This window comes from Littorina saxatilis, linkage group LG2 (assembly GCF_037325665.1).
Source record: "Littorina saxatilis isolate snail1 linkage group LG2, US_GU_Lsax_2.0, whole genome shotgun sequence".
Classification (NCBI taxonomy): Eukaryota; Metazoa; Mollusca; class Gastropoda; order Littorinimorpha; family Littorinidae; genus Littorina; species Littorina saxatilis.
In genome coordinates, this window is record NC_090246.1 from 20,243,939 (window position 1) to 20,260,452 (window position 16,514).

The 16,514-nt window shown below is 42.4% G+C and overlaps 1 protein-coding gene across 3 annotated transcripts in view; it reads right to left on the minus strand.

Moving 5' to 3' along the window:
- Positions 1-14,183, minus strand: part of LOC138958433 (rab11 family-interacting protein 4-like) — a 47,398-nt gene extending 33,215 nt beyond the window's left edge. For all 3 annotated transcript variants that reach the window (XM_070329586.1, XM_070329585.1, XM_070329584.1), the window contains exons 1-3: positions 11,036-14,183; positions 7,984-8,089; positions 6,982-7,067 (exon numbers count right to left, since the gene is read on the minus strand). In XM_070329586.1, coding sequence (XP_070185687.1) covers positions 6,982-7,067; positions 7,984-8,089; positions 11,036-11,176 — 333 coding nt within the window. In that variant the 5' untranslated portion in view covers positions 11,177-14,183. The remainder of the gene's footprint in view (positions 1-6,981; positions 7,068-7,983; positions 8,090-11,035) is intronic.
- Positions 14,184-16,514: the final 2,331 nt, after the last annotated feature.

The following is a 16,514-nucleotide window of genomic DNA, read 5'->3' on the forward strand; positions in this document are numbered from 1 at the left end:
TGAATAGCTGAGTTTTTGTGTGTGTTAAAAACCCATTCTGTACAGGCACACACACTCAAGCACACGCAACAACTCTAGCGACTGCAGAGAGTACAAACATTGAGAGCTTACTTTCATTATACTCATGAAATGAGAACATTAACACATTACTCTGAACAATAACTGAGTATGTATTTAATCGACCACCAATGTGACATAAATGTGCCCTGAAGGAAGAAGACAGTGTTTCTTTCCCTAGAGTGTACCTCACAACAAACAGGCCCTTCAAAATGCACTTGGCCTTATCAAAAAACAGAACAGTGACGACAGAAACGACACGGACAAAATGTTCACAAGCTGAGAACCAAGTGCCTTGGTGAAATTTCCCGAGGCAGTAAAACAACTTCATCTTGTCCCCTTGTACCTGTTGTGCATATTTAAGGAAAGAGACGCCTTACCACAGCTTGACAATAACACAACAACCCTGCTTCATGTGAAGACAGCTCTTCATACGCCTACTGTCTACAATAATTATCTTACTGCCATAAAAAAAAAGATGTGAAAAGTGGTCAGCTGTTGGTATACCATAAATCAAGAAAGCACTAAGGTGTCGGTGTCTGCCTTCTAGTAAAACAATAACGATGAAGTCTTTATTCGAAAAGCTGTTTGTTTGTTTGTTTATTTGTTGCTTAACGTCCAGCCGACTACGCAGAGCCATATCAGGACGAGGAAGGGGGGGATGAAGGGGGCCACTTGTCAAGCGATTCCTGTTTACAAATGCACTAACCCATTACTTGTGTCCCAGCAGGCTTTAGTAAAACTAAATTAATACCTACTGGAAGATTACTAGTTTCCAGTATGTTAAAATAGGCTTAACCTATCTACTGCTGGACTTACATCAGAACACTAACAGATTAAACTATACATGAATCGCGAGACAAGCGGCAAGAGAAGAGATTTTTGGAAAAAATACAGGTGAATGAGCAAGAAGGCAGAAAAAAGAAAAGAATTCATGAAGAAAAAGAGAGCATGACAGGAAAGAGGAACCAAAAATCTACCTAACAGCAAACTAGAAAGCTCCTGCGGTTCCAAAAACAGGAGGGGCCTTTAATTTCATAACCGCAGTGCCCCACTGCGGGAATTCGAAAAGCTGTTACAGATCGAAACAATATTTAAAACACAGTTACCAAAAACCTAGTAATAACCTAGTGAAACCATGTATCAAGCACAGAAAAAATAATCGAAGTCTTACTCCAAAGACACCTTACACAATCACGTAAAAATAAGTTACCAGCCAATATGTCAAATAAACCTGTGCATTTAAAATACAGGTAGTTGGGCGGACACCATAAATCAAATCAATACATTCCTGACCCACTGACAAATGCACTTTGGCATATATTAACAGCAGAAGACATGCTTTTCCATATTGCAACTGCCATAAATTCATACAGCATCCCCTTTATACAGTGTTCTTCAACATGTGAACTGCTCATCTCCAGGTTACTAAGTAGCCATTAATCACTCTACAAACGACACTCTAATGGTTGCAGACACAGCTGTCACAACAGATATAGCACAAAGAAGTGACCACTGATATCAGTGATAAGGAATGACAGGTACACTAAAAACAATGGACTTAATACAGTGGAACCACCTTTTAAGTCTCCCCGAAAATCTCAGAAAATCAGTTTTAAAAAATGAGGATTATAGTCTTAAAATGGGGGTGAATTTATAGAGGTTATAAACGGAAAGTCTGAGAAAACAAGATCTCAAAAGGGAGGAAGTCTGGGTGGCCGAGTGGTAACGCACTTGCGCTCGGAAGCGAGAGGTTGCGAGTTCGACCCTGGGTCAGGGCGATAGCAATTTTCTCCCACCTTTCCTGACCTAGGTGGTGGGTTCAAGTGCATGTCTTTCGGATGAGACGATAAACCGAGGTCCCTTCGTGTACACTACATTGGGGTATGCACGTTAAAGATCCCCCGATTGACAAAAGGGTCTTTCCTGGCAAAATTGTATAGGCGTAGATAAAAATGTCCACCAAAATACCCGTGAGACTTGGAATAATAGGCCGTGAAAGGTGGATGCAGCGCCTATAGGCTGTTGATCTACTGGCCGATGTGAATGCGTGATATATTGTGTAAAAAATTCCATCTCACACAGCATACGCGCTTTGAACTTCGGATAAGGCGCTATATAAATACCCGTTATTAATATTATTATTATTATTATTATTATTATTAAATTTGGGGTCTTAGATTGGGGGTTCCACTGTACACACATTTCTCCCTGAACAGGGATTTTGTTTGTTCGTTCATGGGCTGAAACTCCCACGGCTTTTACGTGTATGACCGTTTTTACCCCGCCATTTAGGCAGCCATACGCCGCTTTCGGAGGAAGCATGCTGGGTATTTTCGTGTTTCTATAACCCACCGAACTCTGACATGGATTACAGGATCTTTTTCGTGCGCACTTGGTCTTGTGCTTGCGTGTACACACGGGGGTGTTCGGACACCGAGGAGAGTCTGCACACAAAGTTGACTCTGAGAAATAAATCTCTCGCCGAACGTGGGGACGAACTCACGCTGACAGCGGCCAACTGGATACAAATCCAGCGCGCTACCGACTAAGCTACATCCCCGCCCTCCTGAACAGGGATGATTTCATTGTGTTTTTGGATAGACTGAATGCACAAAATCAGCTTTAGGCTTTTTCCACTTGTGATAATGCAATTTCTTATTTCCTTGCTGTGCTGTTGTTTTTTGAAACTTGAAGGCAAAATGCTTTTATTACTGTTGTCTTTTTCCTGGTTGCCTACAGCTACAATAAAACATCCTGCGGGTTAAATACTTCCACAAGATTAGAACAGGAACAAGCTGGGATATTAAAAATCATTTTTATGTTGATTGTGATATGTCTCTTTGTGCCTATCTCTCATTTCCCAAAGCACTTTATTGAGTTCATATACAACAGACGCACAAAGTAAACATTTGAACATAACCCACACTAAAACCTCATTCTTTCAAAAAGATTTCACATAAGAAACAAGGACCCCCTTGCGCTAACTGAACAATAATATGGAAGTTGGTAAGATTTAATAAGCGTGTGTGTTTGTGTGAAGAAATACTACATGTATCTAAAGCACTGATTTACGCCAAAAATGTAAAAAAAAAAGAACAGAAGAATGAAAGAGGGTTGTAAAAGTCAAGCTGGAAAGAAGACCAAGTTCTCGAAAAAAATTGTTTGAAGTGCCCTCCCTCCCTCCCTAGCTAAACTGTGCTGCTAAACTGAGCTATCACCCTTTTAAAGTACACGAGAAACAAGCCGACAAGTAAACACAGCCCAGCGTCATTAGACTGAGACAATTAGCAAGCCTCCCTTTCCAGCTCAAATGTCATGTTGACACATGTCTCTTTCATCCTTTCAAGATGATCTCCATGGTGCATCCAAGCCTGCTTGCTGCAGCCATCCCCTCTAGTTTTCCAGTCTCTGAACACAGCCATTTGGCAACATATTGTCCATTCCTTCCCCTGTACGATAATCTCCACTGCGAAAAGACACTGGCTTGCTACCAGCCAACGGATGCTCCAACTTTCCGAACTGTCCTCGAAGTCAGTCTGTGTGCTGCCAAAAATGCTGAACCCTTTTTCACCTTGGGATAATCTCCCCGGCGGAGTGATGCTTGCTTGCAATATCCCCATCCTTCCTCACACTTTCTGCTTGCGCGGGCTGACAGTGTATTGGCAACACAGACAAACAAACACTGTGCCATGCTGTACGAGGCACATGCACATTACTTTATTATCCTATTGCTGGGAAATTTGTCGGGTTGCTTCCTCCCAGTAAAAAGCTAGCAGAAACAGGAGTTTGCTAACCCAGGTGCGTGCGTGTTTAGGTGTAATCAGCCACCGCCACTTATAGTAGACTTAACGAGGTATTTGGTGAGCCAATGTAGTGAAACGGGGGTGGAACATGGATATCATCTCCGAGTCATACATTTGACCCATGTCCGCCCCGGCCTGTATTTGAACCAGTGACCCACCGGATCACAAGTCCAGTGCTCCACCAACTGAGTTACCAGGCCCCCTACATCTCATACTGCAACCTACACTTTGCAATTTTCTGTCAATTGTAACTGAACAGCGAGTCAAATCGAACTCATGACTGCACTGCAACTCTTGTACACATTTCAAGCACTTTTGGGACAGTTACTCATGTTTCAGTAATGTTCAGGTTTGCAATGGCTGTGTGTAATTATCAGACCTTAGTTATTATAACTTACGTAGAACAACCACTGTGCAATCACTAGATCATTCTTAGCAGGATCTGTAAAGCAGCCAATGACCCAGCAAGCTACTCAGAAAAAGCTAATAAAGGGTTAAGAAGAGTGAGGAACTTTATGGACTGGGTGGCCGAGTGGTAACGCACTTGCGCTCGGAAGCGAGAGGTTGCGAGTTCGACCCTGGGTCAGGGCGTTAGCAATTTTCTCCCCCCTTTCCTAACCTAGGTGGTGGGTTCAAGTGCTAGTCTTTCGGATGAGACGAAAATCCGAGGTCCCTTCGTGTACACTACATTGGGGTGTGCACCTTAAAGATCCCACGATTGACAAAAGGGTCTTTCCTGGCAAAATTGTATAGGCATAGATAAAAATGTCCACCAAAATACCCGTGTGACTTGGAATAATAGGCCGTGAAAAGTAGGATATGCGCCGAAATGGCTGCGATCTGCTGGCCGATGTGAATGCGTGATGTATTGTGTAAAAAAAATCCATCTCACACGGCATCAATAAATTCCTGCGCCTTGAATATGTGCGCGATATAAATTGCATAAAAAAAAAAAAATTAAAAAAAATCCCTGCGCTTAGAACTGTACCCACGGAATACGCGCAATACAAGCCTCATATTGATTGATTGATTGATTGAACTTCATTGTTTTTCTCCAAACCTAGACATATTTTCACTTCCACACAAGCATGGACCAAAGAATGGCATTCCATCTGTTTGCCCGCCTCTCACAAAATCTGTTTATCGACCACAAGCACAGTCTTCTTCTTCTTCTTCTGCGTTCGTGGGTTGAAACTCCCATGTACACTCGTGTTTTTGCACGAGTGGAATTGTACGTGTATGACCGTTTTTACCCCGCCATTTAGGCAGCCATACGCCGCTTTCAGGGGAAGCATGCTGGGTATTTTCGTGTTTCTATAACCCACCGAACTCTGACATGGATCACAGGATCTTTTTCGTGCGCACTTGGTCTTGTGCTTGCGTGTACACACGAAGGGGGTTAAGTCACTAGCAGGTCTGCACATAAGTTGACCTGGGAGATCGGAAAAATCTCCACTCTTAACCCACCAGGCGGCAGCGAAGCACAGTCTGAACACAATACTTGACAAAAAGGTGATCAAATATATACAACTACATGTCCTAAACCCATAAGTATTGAAAGATAGCCCCATCTTAAATTCCAAATTTAAAGTCATAACCACGGCGACACCTAACTTACACCAAGTGGAATACAGACCACACATGCCAATCAACTCGGCTCAGGTATGTAACTTGCATGACTGGGCAGCAAAGTTACAAAGTGCATTGGTGATCCCAAGATTGTGGCAACCTGAGTGACCCTTTTAGTTTGCTGTATGCCTCATGTGCCAAGAAGTATGCCTGAGGTACAAATCATCACATCAAACCAACTTGCAAAACATACTACTAATTGAGCAAGTTTCAAGCTGCAACTTTGTACTTTGCAAAGTGCCCCTCCCCCGTTTGGTCTTGTTAAAAAAACAAATACATGTATCGTCAAATCTTCTTATCAAAATATTTATCTGTTTTATGGACTTTACATACCAGACTTATAAATATTTCCTCAGGCTTCTTTGGGTTGACGACCTTTTGAAAGGGAGACATTTTGCAGATGACTGGTAAATTATCCTCCAGTGTGAGCTAATTCTCTTCTCTTCTTCGTTCGTGGGTTGAATTAGCTCCCACGTTCACTCATGTTTTTGCACACTTGGGTTTTTACGTATTTTTCAGTTTTTACCCCGCTATTCAGGCAGCCATTTATTTATTTATTTATTTTATTTACGAGGATTTATATCGCGCACGTATCTCACCACACAAGGCGACTCAAGGCGCATGTCTACCTATTAATGCCGTGTGAGATGGAATTTTTTACACAATATATCACGCATTCACATCGGCCATACGGTTCTTTTGGGGGAAGCAAGCTGGTGATTTTTGTGTTGCTATAACCAACCGATCTTTGACACAAAGGGGGATAAGGCACTAGCAGGTCTGCACATAAGTTGACCTGGGGTGAGCTAATTAACTCTCAGTCTCTTATAACAAGAAGAGCAAACGCTCGATCGAGTCACTTTCGCAGTTCTGAATATTATATGAGGCATCAGATGGACAGGAAGAAATTGCTATTCACAACACAATGCATACCTGAAGAATTCAAGACATACCTGTGACCTTGAAAAAGGTCAAAGGTCACCAAAGCAGACGTCAAAGTGTAGAGGTCACTGGGAGTCACGTTCACATAAAATTTGAGCCCGGTCACTTTTATAGTTTCCGAGAAAAGCCCAACGTTAAGTTGTGTGTTGCCGAACAGAAAAGGCTAGTTATCTCCCTTGTTTTTCTGATAACGTTCGTAAAAGGCTACAGATGTAAATACTTTGATGTAAAGAATAATCCTACAAAGTTTCAATCACATCCGATGAACTTTGTCAAAGATATAAAATGTCTAATTTTTCCTTTGACGCTGACCTGTGACCTTGAAAAAGGTCAAAGGTCAACGAAACCATCGTTAAAGTGTAGAGGTCATTGGAGGTCACGACTAAACAAAATATGAGCCCGATCGCTTTGATAGTTTCCGAGAAAAGTCCAACGTTAAGGTGGTGTCTACGGACGGCCGGCCGGCCGGCCGGCCGGACAGACTAACACTGACCGATTACATAGAGTCACTTTTTCTCAAGTGACTCAAAAAGGATAGCAGACTCACGTGTATGCCAGAAAGATCCCCGGCAATGTCCAGTGGAACCAGAGTATCAACACTGACACTGGATTTAAGAAGTCTTGAAGAGTGTGCTGAAAACAACAGAAGCTTCCAGTCATGAGAGCAGTCATGGAAACTGAGCATTTCTTGTCAAGGTCAATGATGTTTACTGTCAGGGGCGGAGCAGTTAAAACAGAGGGGGGTGGGGGGGGGGGGGGGTGGGGTTACTACCTGGGGTCCAGGGGTCGGAGCTGAAGCTGAAGAATTTTAACTATTTTAAACAATTATAAACAATTTGTGGCTTATCCTGATCAACTGGTGTGACAATTAACTCTTCCCCCGGCGACAGAAAAAAAATTAAAATTCAGACAGAAAATGTTTTTGGTTTTTTTCAGACAGAACCTTTTTTGGGGGGGGGGGGGGGACAGCCGGAACCCCTGTAACACCCCCCCCTCCCCCCCTGACTGTAATGCACTAATCTATCAGACCAATGGACTGTGTAGTAGGTACACCACTCACAACTATCTCACAAATTACATAATTAATCATTTCACCTTAGTTATACAATAACATATACACCAGTAGTCCTTGATATTATTATTAATTAGGACAGCTGATACAGCTGATATTGTGAGATACTGATGATCATAACCTTTGCTGGAAAATATGTTAGGTCAAAATCTGTGCACAATAAAAGCACTTTCTCTGTGACACATTTTCCATGTATATATATATATATATATATATTCAAAATACAAACAGGCAAAATAAAATACAAACAGGCAGATACTGTGTTTTCTACTGACAGTTTACAAGCAAGTTCAGATTTCAATGAATCACATGTATACTTTGAATTTAGTAAGTTACGCAAAAAAACGTTAGTCCCACCCCCCCCCCCCCCCATACCTACAACTCAAGGAAATGTATGCGCTATCACTACATGTTCTACAGAATTCTGATCAAAGCTACAGGCAACAAAAGCGTACAAAATGTCAGCAGCCAACCCACCTTGCTGCTGTATGTCAACAATCTGTGTCACACCACGGCAGAAATCCTCAAAGCTGATCAGCCCCCTTCCTTCAGGGTCCAAGAGGTTTATGACACCTGTGATTTCCTGAAGCAGCCAACAACACAATCATCAATCAATCATCCATCATCAACCACTCCAACACCACAGCCAGCACAGCACTGGCCACAAGCAACAGCTAGTGTTACTCAACTGAACTCAACTTACATTCTAGCAGCCCCTGTGGAGGCACAAAAATGAACCAGTGTAGGTGCAAGCACTCACCTCAAGTTAAACAGTGAAAATGTCACTAGACACTAACAGTTGAAATGAATGCACACAGTGACAGTGACATAGCACTTTCCATGTATGTACCGGTATATTATACACTTTGAATTCATTCATGATCCAAGTTTCTCATTTCCCCCTACTAGTACTATATTCTAAAACCATGTCCAAACATGAATTAAATCAACATTGAACTCTACTTGATTTCAGATTTATACAGGGGTGCCAGTGAGGAAAGACCAGTACAGAGGAACCCCCTTTTAAGACCTCCGACAATCTAAGAAAATCAGGTCTTAAATTTAAAAGGGGGGGTTCCCCTGTAAAATGTTTCCTAAAATGCAGGTGAGTTTTTTTGTGACAGGTATCTTGGTCTACTTAAGGGAGCCAGTGAGAAAGTGTCCTTTATTGGGAAGTGTCCTTGACATGAGTGAACTGCCTCACACTATGGATGTCACTTTAGTGTGTATACAAAACACCTTTCAGTTTTGCTCAACATTGAAACAATGGCAGAGAACAGACAAAGTAACAACACACTGCGTAAAGCAATACATGTTTGTATTCAATCTGTCAGTGTCAGCCTAAAAGATAGAAACTGTCAACTCTGGACAATATCACAGACAGAGACTGGTTTAAGTTCTGGGCTGACCAAAACCCTTAGAGACACTCAGACAGCTCTCACAGTGACACAGTGGTCTTGGTGACAAAAGTGAGTTCACAGTATATATACACCCTCTTTCAATATTCCAAGCTCTCGTGACCATCACAACATTACATAGCAAAGCATGTGGGACGGATATCTTGCGACAGCTGTGAAGATGCAATTAATTCCAAACTCTCGCGACATTTTCAAAGCAAAACAAGAGCATGTGGGACGAATTTCTTGTGTCTTTATTTTTTAGCACATTTTCAATTCAAACAGTATAGACCTATAACATTTTGAAATCAGGAAAGTATGGAGAATACAATGCAATCATTTGTAAATTTTGTTTATTCAATGTCATTAATTTCAAGCAGAAATTAAATGAAGAAATAAGCTAATTATGTTTCAAGCTTCCAAACTGAAAATTGAAATGTAGTCATAGTCCGGAGCGGGTCAAAGGATGATTTACTAAAATGTCCATCACAGTACGGGCGTAACTTTGTTTTTAAAGCCCGATATATATATATATATAAATTATAATATATACGTCCCTGCTTACCCGTTTTGAAGTCCTCAATATCTCCCACCCACCTTGTTATCATCCAGTTATTCAACACTGCATTATCTTCAACAATCCACTTGTTTAGAACTAAGCTTATTACTGTCTTATTCATTTTTGGAATTCCGGCACTCAAAACATAATACGTCATGTATAATTACGTCATAGACAGACATTGCGTCAAAGGATATTTGTAAATATCGTGCGAGCTAATTATAGAACACCCTGACGAAGGTCACGAGGCCGAAATATTGGTGAAAACGTGAAGGCTTGTTTTGGTTATTTTTTCCATATTTGTTTGTATGTGCATGCGTGTATGTGTGTTGTCGTCCATGTGCCATTCAGTTATTCTATTGTAGTAAAACTTAACTAAATGAAAAAACAAAAACTAGCTTTAATACTCATAAGAAAAGCATTAATATCAGAGAGGACACAACAGATAGAACACAGTCACACCAAACAGTATTCTAGAAAGCAGTCATCTTCTAAACAGACACAGCCTTTACGACACTAGTCTGCTTCCAGTGGCCATCAATCTGATTCTCTTTGCTTGACATCTTAATTACCCAAATGTCTGTCACTGTGACAGCCTTGCAGGCTTTCTCTCTATTTCTAGTCAAGTCTTCTCCCAAGGCTAGTGGATGCCAATAACGAACAATCAAGTTGCGTTTAACCGTTGATATATAAAACTTAAAGCAGGAAAGCATAACCATGAAATCAACACAACCACAAATGACTGTGACGGTACAGTACCATTCAAGATCAGGTAAAACGCTAGTCTGCATACAAACAGCACAAAAAGCATACTTGTTGTGAAATCAACATATATCTCTGCTTAGTTAAGGTCTCACAGTCACACAGTCACAGACAACCCAAACGTGTACATGATGGTATATATAATATTAATAGTAGCAGTTGCAGTTAGTAGTTATAGCAGCAGCAATAAAAAGTAGTTAGGCCTATAGCCCTTTTAGTTTTACATCCTGAGTCCAGGACTGTAACAAGATGTAACTTGAGTCACTCTTTCAATACAATTGTAACAAAACATAACATCAATCAATAACAGCTGCTCCATTGCAAAATGACTCAGAAACTGGATTTTCCATTCAGGAAGGGGAACACATGTATGGATTTTACATCACATTGACTAAATATAAAACTGTTTTACACTCTCGCTCAAGTTTAACCATGAATGAGGAAAAACTTGTAATTTGTCAAACACCAATTAGTCATTTGGTGAGTGAGTGAATGAGTGTGTGTGTGTGAATACATACATGAACTGTAACGTGGGAAAGAGAGGGTGATGTTACATGAGCAGAGAAAGTAATAGTTTTCCCCGGGTATCATCAAATTAATCTTCAGTTTCAGTTTCAACTCAAAGGGGAAGAAATTAACAAAAGCAGGCACTACCATTTCACAACAGGACCAAAAAGACAGCCTCAAGGCATCTGATGGTGGGAACCAGAGGCGGTGACCGACCGTTACCTGCGAAGTGAAACATCATCCAATACCAACTAATCAGTCTAATGAAGCTGCGGTCTCACCGATTACAGATCAGTCCACTCACCTCCAAGTCTAATCCTTCGGCACCAAAATGATCTTTGGCGAGTCCTTTGAAATGTTCCACGTCTATGTATCCATCTTTGTCGTCGTCGCACAAATCAAAAATAGCTCTGAATCGATCACCATCGTCCTGCTGATCTTCCATAGCACAAACGATCGCACACGCCTTCCGAGTGAATCACCTGGTAGTCGTATCAGCTACCTTCCATTATTGACTTGATGGGGACGGCCTGTTTACCCCCACCAGGACACTTCGCCGCTGCCGAAAATAGTTCGTCTAGCTGGCTAAAACTCCGGGATTTGTTTCGTTTGCAGATATTTATTAATCTTCGTTGTTTGATTTTATGTTTTACGAATCTACAATACAACAGTCAAATTATTGTTGATACGAATAAATTAAATGTGTCCAAGCTTACCTGGCGTATGAATACCGATGACGCTGGGGGCGTCACACATGTCAACAAAGTGCGGGTCGATAGGTTTGTCTTCGGAGTTGTTTTAGGTGTGTGCTTTTGCATGAATCCGAGAAAGAAGTTTGGACAGCCGATAATTGAGTGCTAGGCTTTTCCGTCAAACGACACAGTTTGCTTGGATACGACAGCGTTTCATTTGAAACATGTCAGGTCCAAGAGTTGTTTACACAAACAAAACAACAACAAAACACAACACAGCACTAAATTAAAGAGATTCAAAAGGTAAAATAAACAAATAGCAAACCAAAAAACAAAGAACATATATGTGCATGTCAAGCATGGTAGTCATATGTCAGCTTATCAACTTCCTACAAAAAATAAATAAAAAATAAATCATCTGGAGAAAAATAAATGCAATAAAAAACAACATAAAACAAGTATGCAGTGTTTGGTGAATACCAGACAATCGGCAAATCGATCCATCGATCATGACCGGCTACCAATCTGTCACTTTAGCCCGTTAACAATAACAAACAAACAACAAGTCGCGTAAGGCGAAATTACTACATTTAGTCACTAGATGATTACCCGCTTCGCCGGGTACCGGGAAGAAGTAGAGCCGAATACCAGGCTGCGCCTGGGACCCGGCTTTGCCGGCGCACGAAGGAAAGGAGATAAACGCGCAAAACACTGGAGACCTTCTAAAAATAGTAACGTGCAGTGACCTTCTAAAAATAGTAACGTAGTAACGGGAATATGGATTGACGCCACACGGAGGAAGGGAGATAATCGCGGCTGAAAACACTGGAGAAGATAAGGAAGAGTTACTGGTAGTGGATCCCGACAAAAAAACACAAAATCGGTTCAGCGCGCACAGCGCTGCGCGCTGAGAGCACGTGTTGAAATATCTCATCGATGAGGTTGTGTCCGGGGTGTAGCTGAATACGGTGTCCAAATTTGAAAAAGATCCACCGAGAACTTTGGCCGTGCATCGCGAACAGACAGACAGACACTAGTCGTATATATATATAGACTAGAGGAATACCCGGCTTCGCCGGGGTGAATCGCGAGACAGAGACAGACAGCGTGGCGGTTCATCACAATCACCTCTGCAAGCGAAGTCCTGTCACACGGGATTGAGAATTTTAGAGCTTATTTCTTAGCCCTATATTTTCTGTTGTGGCTTCTCAAATGCCAGAACATACAGACAGACAAAAGCCGCTAGACCCCATCACAAACAGAACTCTACAATCAACAGGTTTTTTCCCACACACACACACAAACACACACACAGAGAAGCCGTATATATATAATATGTATATCTATATCTATAAATATATAGAGATAGGTGAGTGTATTTTTTGCGTGGCTATAAATTGATTCGACCTTTTCACTTTGACAGTACGAACAACTTACGGGTGCAAGGGAAGCGTTCTGGACAGCGCAGTGACATTCTAAAAATAGTACCTCAGAAACGGGAATTTGGGGTGAACGGTGCGACAGAGACAGACAGCGTGGCGGTTCACCACAATCACCTTTGAAAGGCGAAGTCCTGTCAAACGGGATTGAGAATTTTAGAGCTTATTTCTTAGCCCTATATTATCTGCTGTGGCTTCTCACATGCCAGAACATACAGACAGACAAAAGCCGCTAGACCCCATCACAAACAGAACTCTATAATACATAGGTTTTTGCCTACACACACACACAAACACACACACACAGAGAAGCCGTATATATATATATGCATATCTGTATCTATAAATATATAGAGATAGGTGAGAGTGTATTTTTCGCGTGGCTATAAATTGATTCGACCTTTTCACTTTGACAGTAAGAACAACTTACGGGTGCAAGGGAAGCGTTGTGGACAGCGCAGTGGACAGCGCAGTGACATTCTAAAAATAGTAATAGTAACTTAGAACTGAACGGGAAAGCCACACGAAGGAAGGGAGATAAACGCCAAACACTGGAGAAGATAAGGAAGAGTTACTTATAATGGTGAAATGAACGCAAAAACGAAAATGAGTTCAGCGCTGCGCGCTGAGAGCCCGTGTTGAAATATCTCATCGATGATATTGTGTCCGGGGTGTAGCTGAATACGGTGTCCAAATTTGAAAAAGATCCACCGAGAACTTTGGCGTTGTGATGTGGTGTAGCGGCTATGGTGTGTCGGTATGGGGGCCCGGGTAAGCTGAGGTGGAACCAAAATAGCTGAGGTGGAACCAAAATCGGTTCCGCGCTGCGCGCTGAGAGCACTTGTTGAAATATCTCATCGATGAGGTTGTGTCCGGGGTCTCTCTGAATAAGCCCACCAAATTTGAAGCAGATCCACCGAGAACTTTGGCCGTGCATCGCGAACAGACAGACAGACACTAGTCGTATATACATATAGAAGCTGTTTTACTCACGGAATGAAATTGAACGCACTGTATTTTTTTCACCAAGACAGTACAGCTTCGTCAATCCCAGCGAGAAGGAAATCGCTCACCTCCCACGTGCAAAGCGCAGTGATATTGACACGCCAGAATAGCGCGGTAGCGTATTGTGCTAAGCAGGAAAGCGTGCTTTTCTTTATTCGTGTTAACTTTCTGAGCTTGTTTTGAATACAGCCTATCATATCTATATGTTTTTGGAATCTAGAAACGATAAAGAATAAGATGAAATCATTTTTGGATCGATTTCTATCGTAAGACTAATTAATCTATTTTCGTTAATTGTAATCACATTTTAAACATGACATATACTGTTCAAAAAAAGAAACGCATAGTTGCTACTTGCCAAATTTGTTTTATTTTTCGAAAAAATTAACAGAAAATCCAATATTTAGATTATTTGTTTGAAATTTGGTATGGACACAGTTGAATGCACACACAGTTCATTTGCATCTTCAAATCAATCAGTCAATCAATACGATTGGGTGCCGAGGCTGTCAAGTCAGTAGGGGGTGTGACTGCCTTGAGCAGCAACAACTGCCCGGCACCTTCTGGGCATGGACTGGATCAGATGCCGGATATCTTGCTGTGGGATGGTGTCTCACTCCTCCTGAAGTGCCTGCAATAGATCGCGGTGATTTGCCGGCGCTTCTTCTCGCCTGCGCACACGTCTGTCCAATTCATCCCAGAGGTGTTCTATCGGGTTCATGTCTGGCGACATGGATGGCCAGGGAAGCACCTGGACATGGTGGTCGGTGAGGAACTGGGTGGTGGGTCGTGCTGTGTGCGGGCGAGCGTTGTCCTGCTGGAATATGGCATCCTGGTCAGCCAGAAGAGGAAGGGCGTGTGGGCGCAGAATTTCCTCCACGTATCGCTGGGCAGTTATGCGCCCTTGGACGTGCACCAGGGTGCTCCTTCCAGCGGTATTGATCGCCCCCCACACCATGACGCCTCCACCACCATGAACGGGTGCCTCATCCACACAGTTGGGCGCGTAACGTTCGTTTACTCTCCGGTAGACCCTCCTCCGACCATCATGTTGCTGGAGCAGGAAGTAGGACTCGTCGCTGAACCACACGTGTCTCCAGTGATTCCGGACGGTCCAGCGAAGGTGCTGGTTGCCCCACTGCACTCGGTTCTGGCGATGGCGGCGGGTGAGGACAGCTCCTCTGTGAGGTCTGCGAGCTCTCAAACCAGCTTCATGCAGGCGGTTCCGCACGGTCTGGTCCGATAATCGGTGTGGCCCGGGGAGAGCCTGGACAGAAGATGAGGCCGACAGGAAACGATTCCGGAGGTGGCGGAGCCGTATGAAGCGGTCGTGAGCAGCAGTTGTCGCCCTTGGTCTTCCCGCTCGTGGCAAGTCAGCAACGGAGCCAGTGGCTTGAAACCTGACCCACAGTCTACTGATGGTGCTCTAGGACACGTGGAAGTGCCTGGCGATTGCACTTTGACTTTGGCCTGCTTGTAAACGACCCAATGCAATTTGGCGGTCTTCTCTGCTCAATCGGGCCATCTTTCGTCGCTGAATTGTCGTCTGATTTCTTTGTGGCGAACAATCCGCTTTTATGGGTTTTGGAAGACATGGTGAGAGCTCAATATTCCCTGAGTTTCACGAGATTACACTGAAGCATGACGAGTGGTCATGCCAAATGAGCAATTTTGACATTGTAGCCACTGATAACGCATGCGTCACGTGCAGAGCTCACTTGTGGCAATGGACGAAAGGTCGACGACCAGATAAACATTTTCTGCAGTTTGGTGGATATCTTTGTAGCCATATAACTAAATTAACCAAATATTACAAGCTATGCGTTTCTTTTTTTGAACAGTATATGTATATATTTTTAGATTCAGAATGTGATGAAGAATACGATACAATCAATTTTAAATCTGTTTGCGAAAAATCGATTTTAATGACAACTTTATTGAGCAAACTCATTAATTAAATTTTAAGCCTCCAAGCTGAAATGCAATACAAACGTCCGGGCTTCGTCGTAGATTACTTGACCAAAATTTCAACCAATTTGGTTTAAAAATGAGATCATGACAGTGCCGCCTCAACTTTCACGAACGGATATGACGTCATCAAAGACATTTATAAAAAAAATGAGAAAAAAAAATCTGGAGATACCATACTCGGGATCTCTCATGTCAAGTTTCATGAAGATCGGTCCAGTATTTTTCTCTAAATCGCTCTACACCAGGACCCTCCTCTCTATTCCCCCTCTATGTTAAAACATTTAGTCAAAATTTGACTAAATGTAAAAATGAAATAAGAGAGAAAAAAGAATGGTTTAAGGTTAATAGGGAACTTCAGGAACGAAACATGTAAATGATGTCAAACCCTCTATTTAAAGCTGAAGAATACCAATAAAACTTATTAATTTAAAAAAAAAGGGGGGGATAAAATGCAGCTCCAATCCATGTTTTGACAACCCTGGTGTCAGTCGATCACCTGATGTGCGTGTGCATGTCCCATACGGTCTCCCCAAGTCTCCCACTGCCCTGTACAGCTCCGGCTTTTCATTGGGGCATGCTTGGGAGAATTGGGGGTGGACAAGCGAGACTCACACACGCACATCAGGGGACAGTATCCAGTTTAGTCGAACATGGATTGGAGCTGCATTGTGTCCCC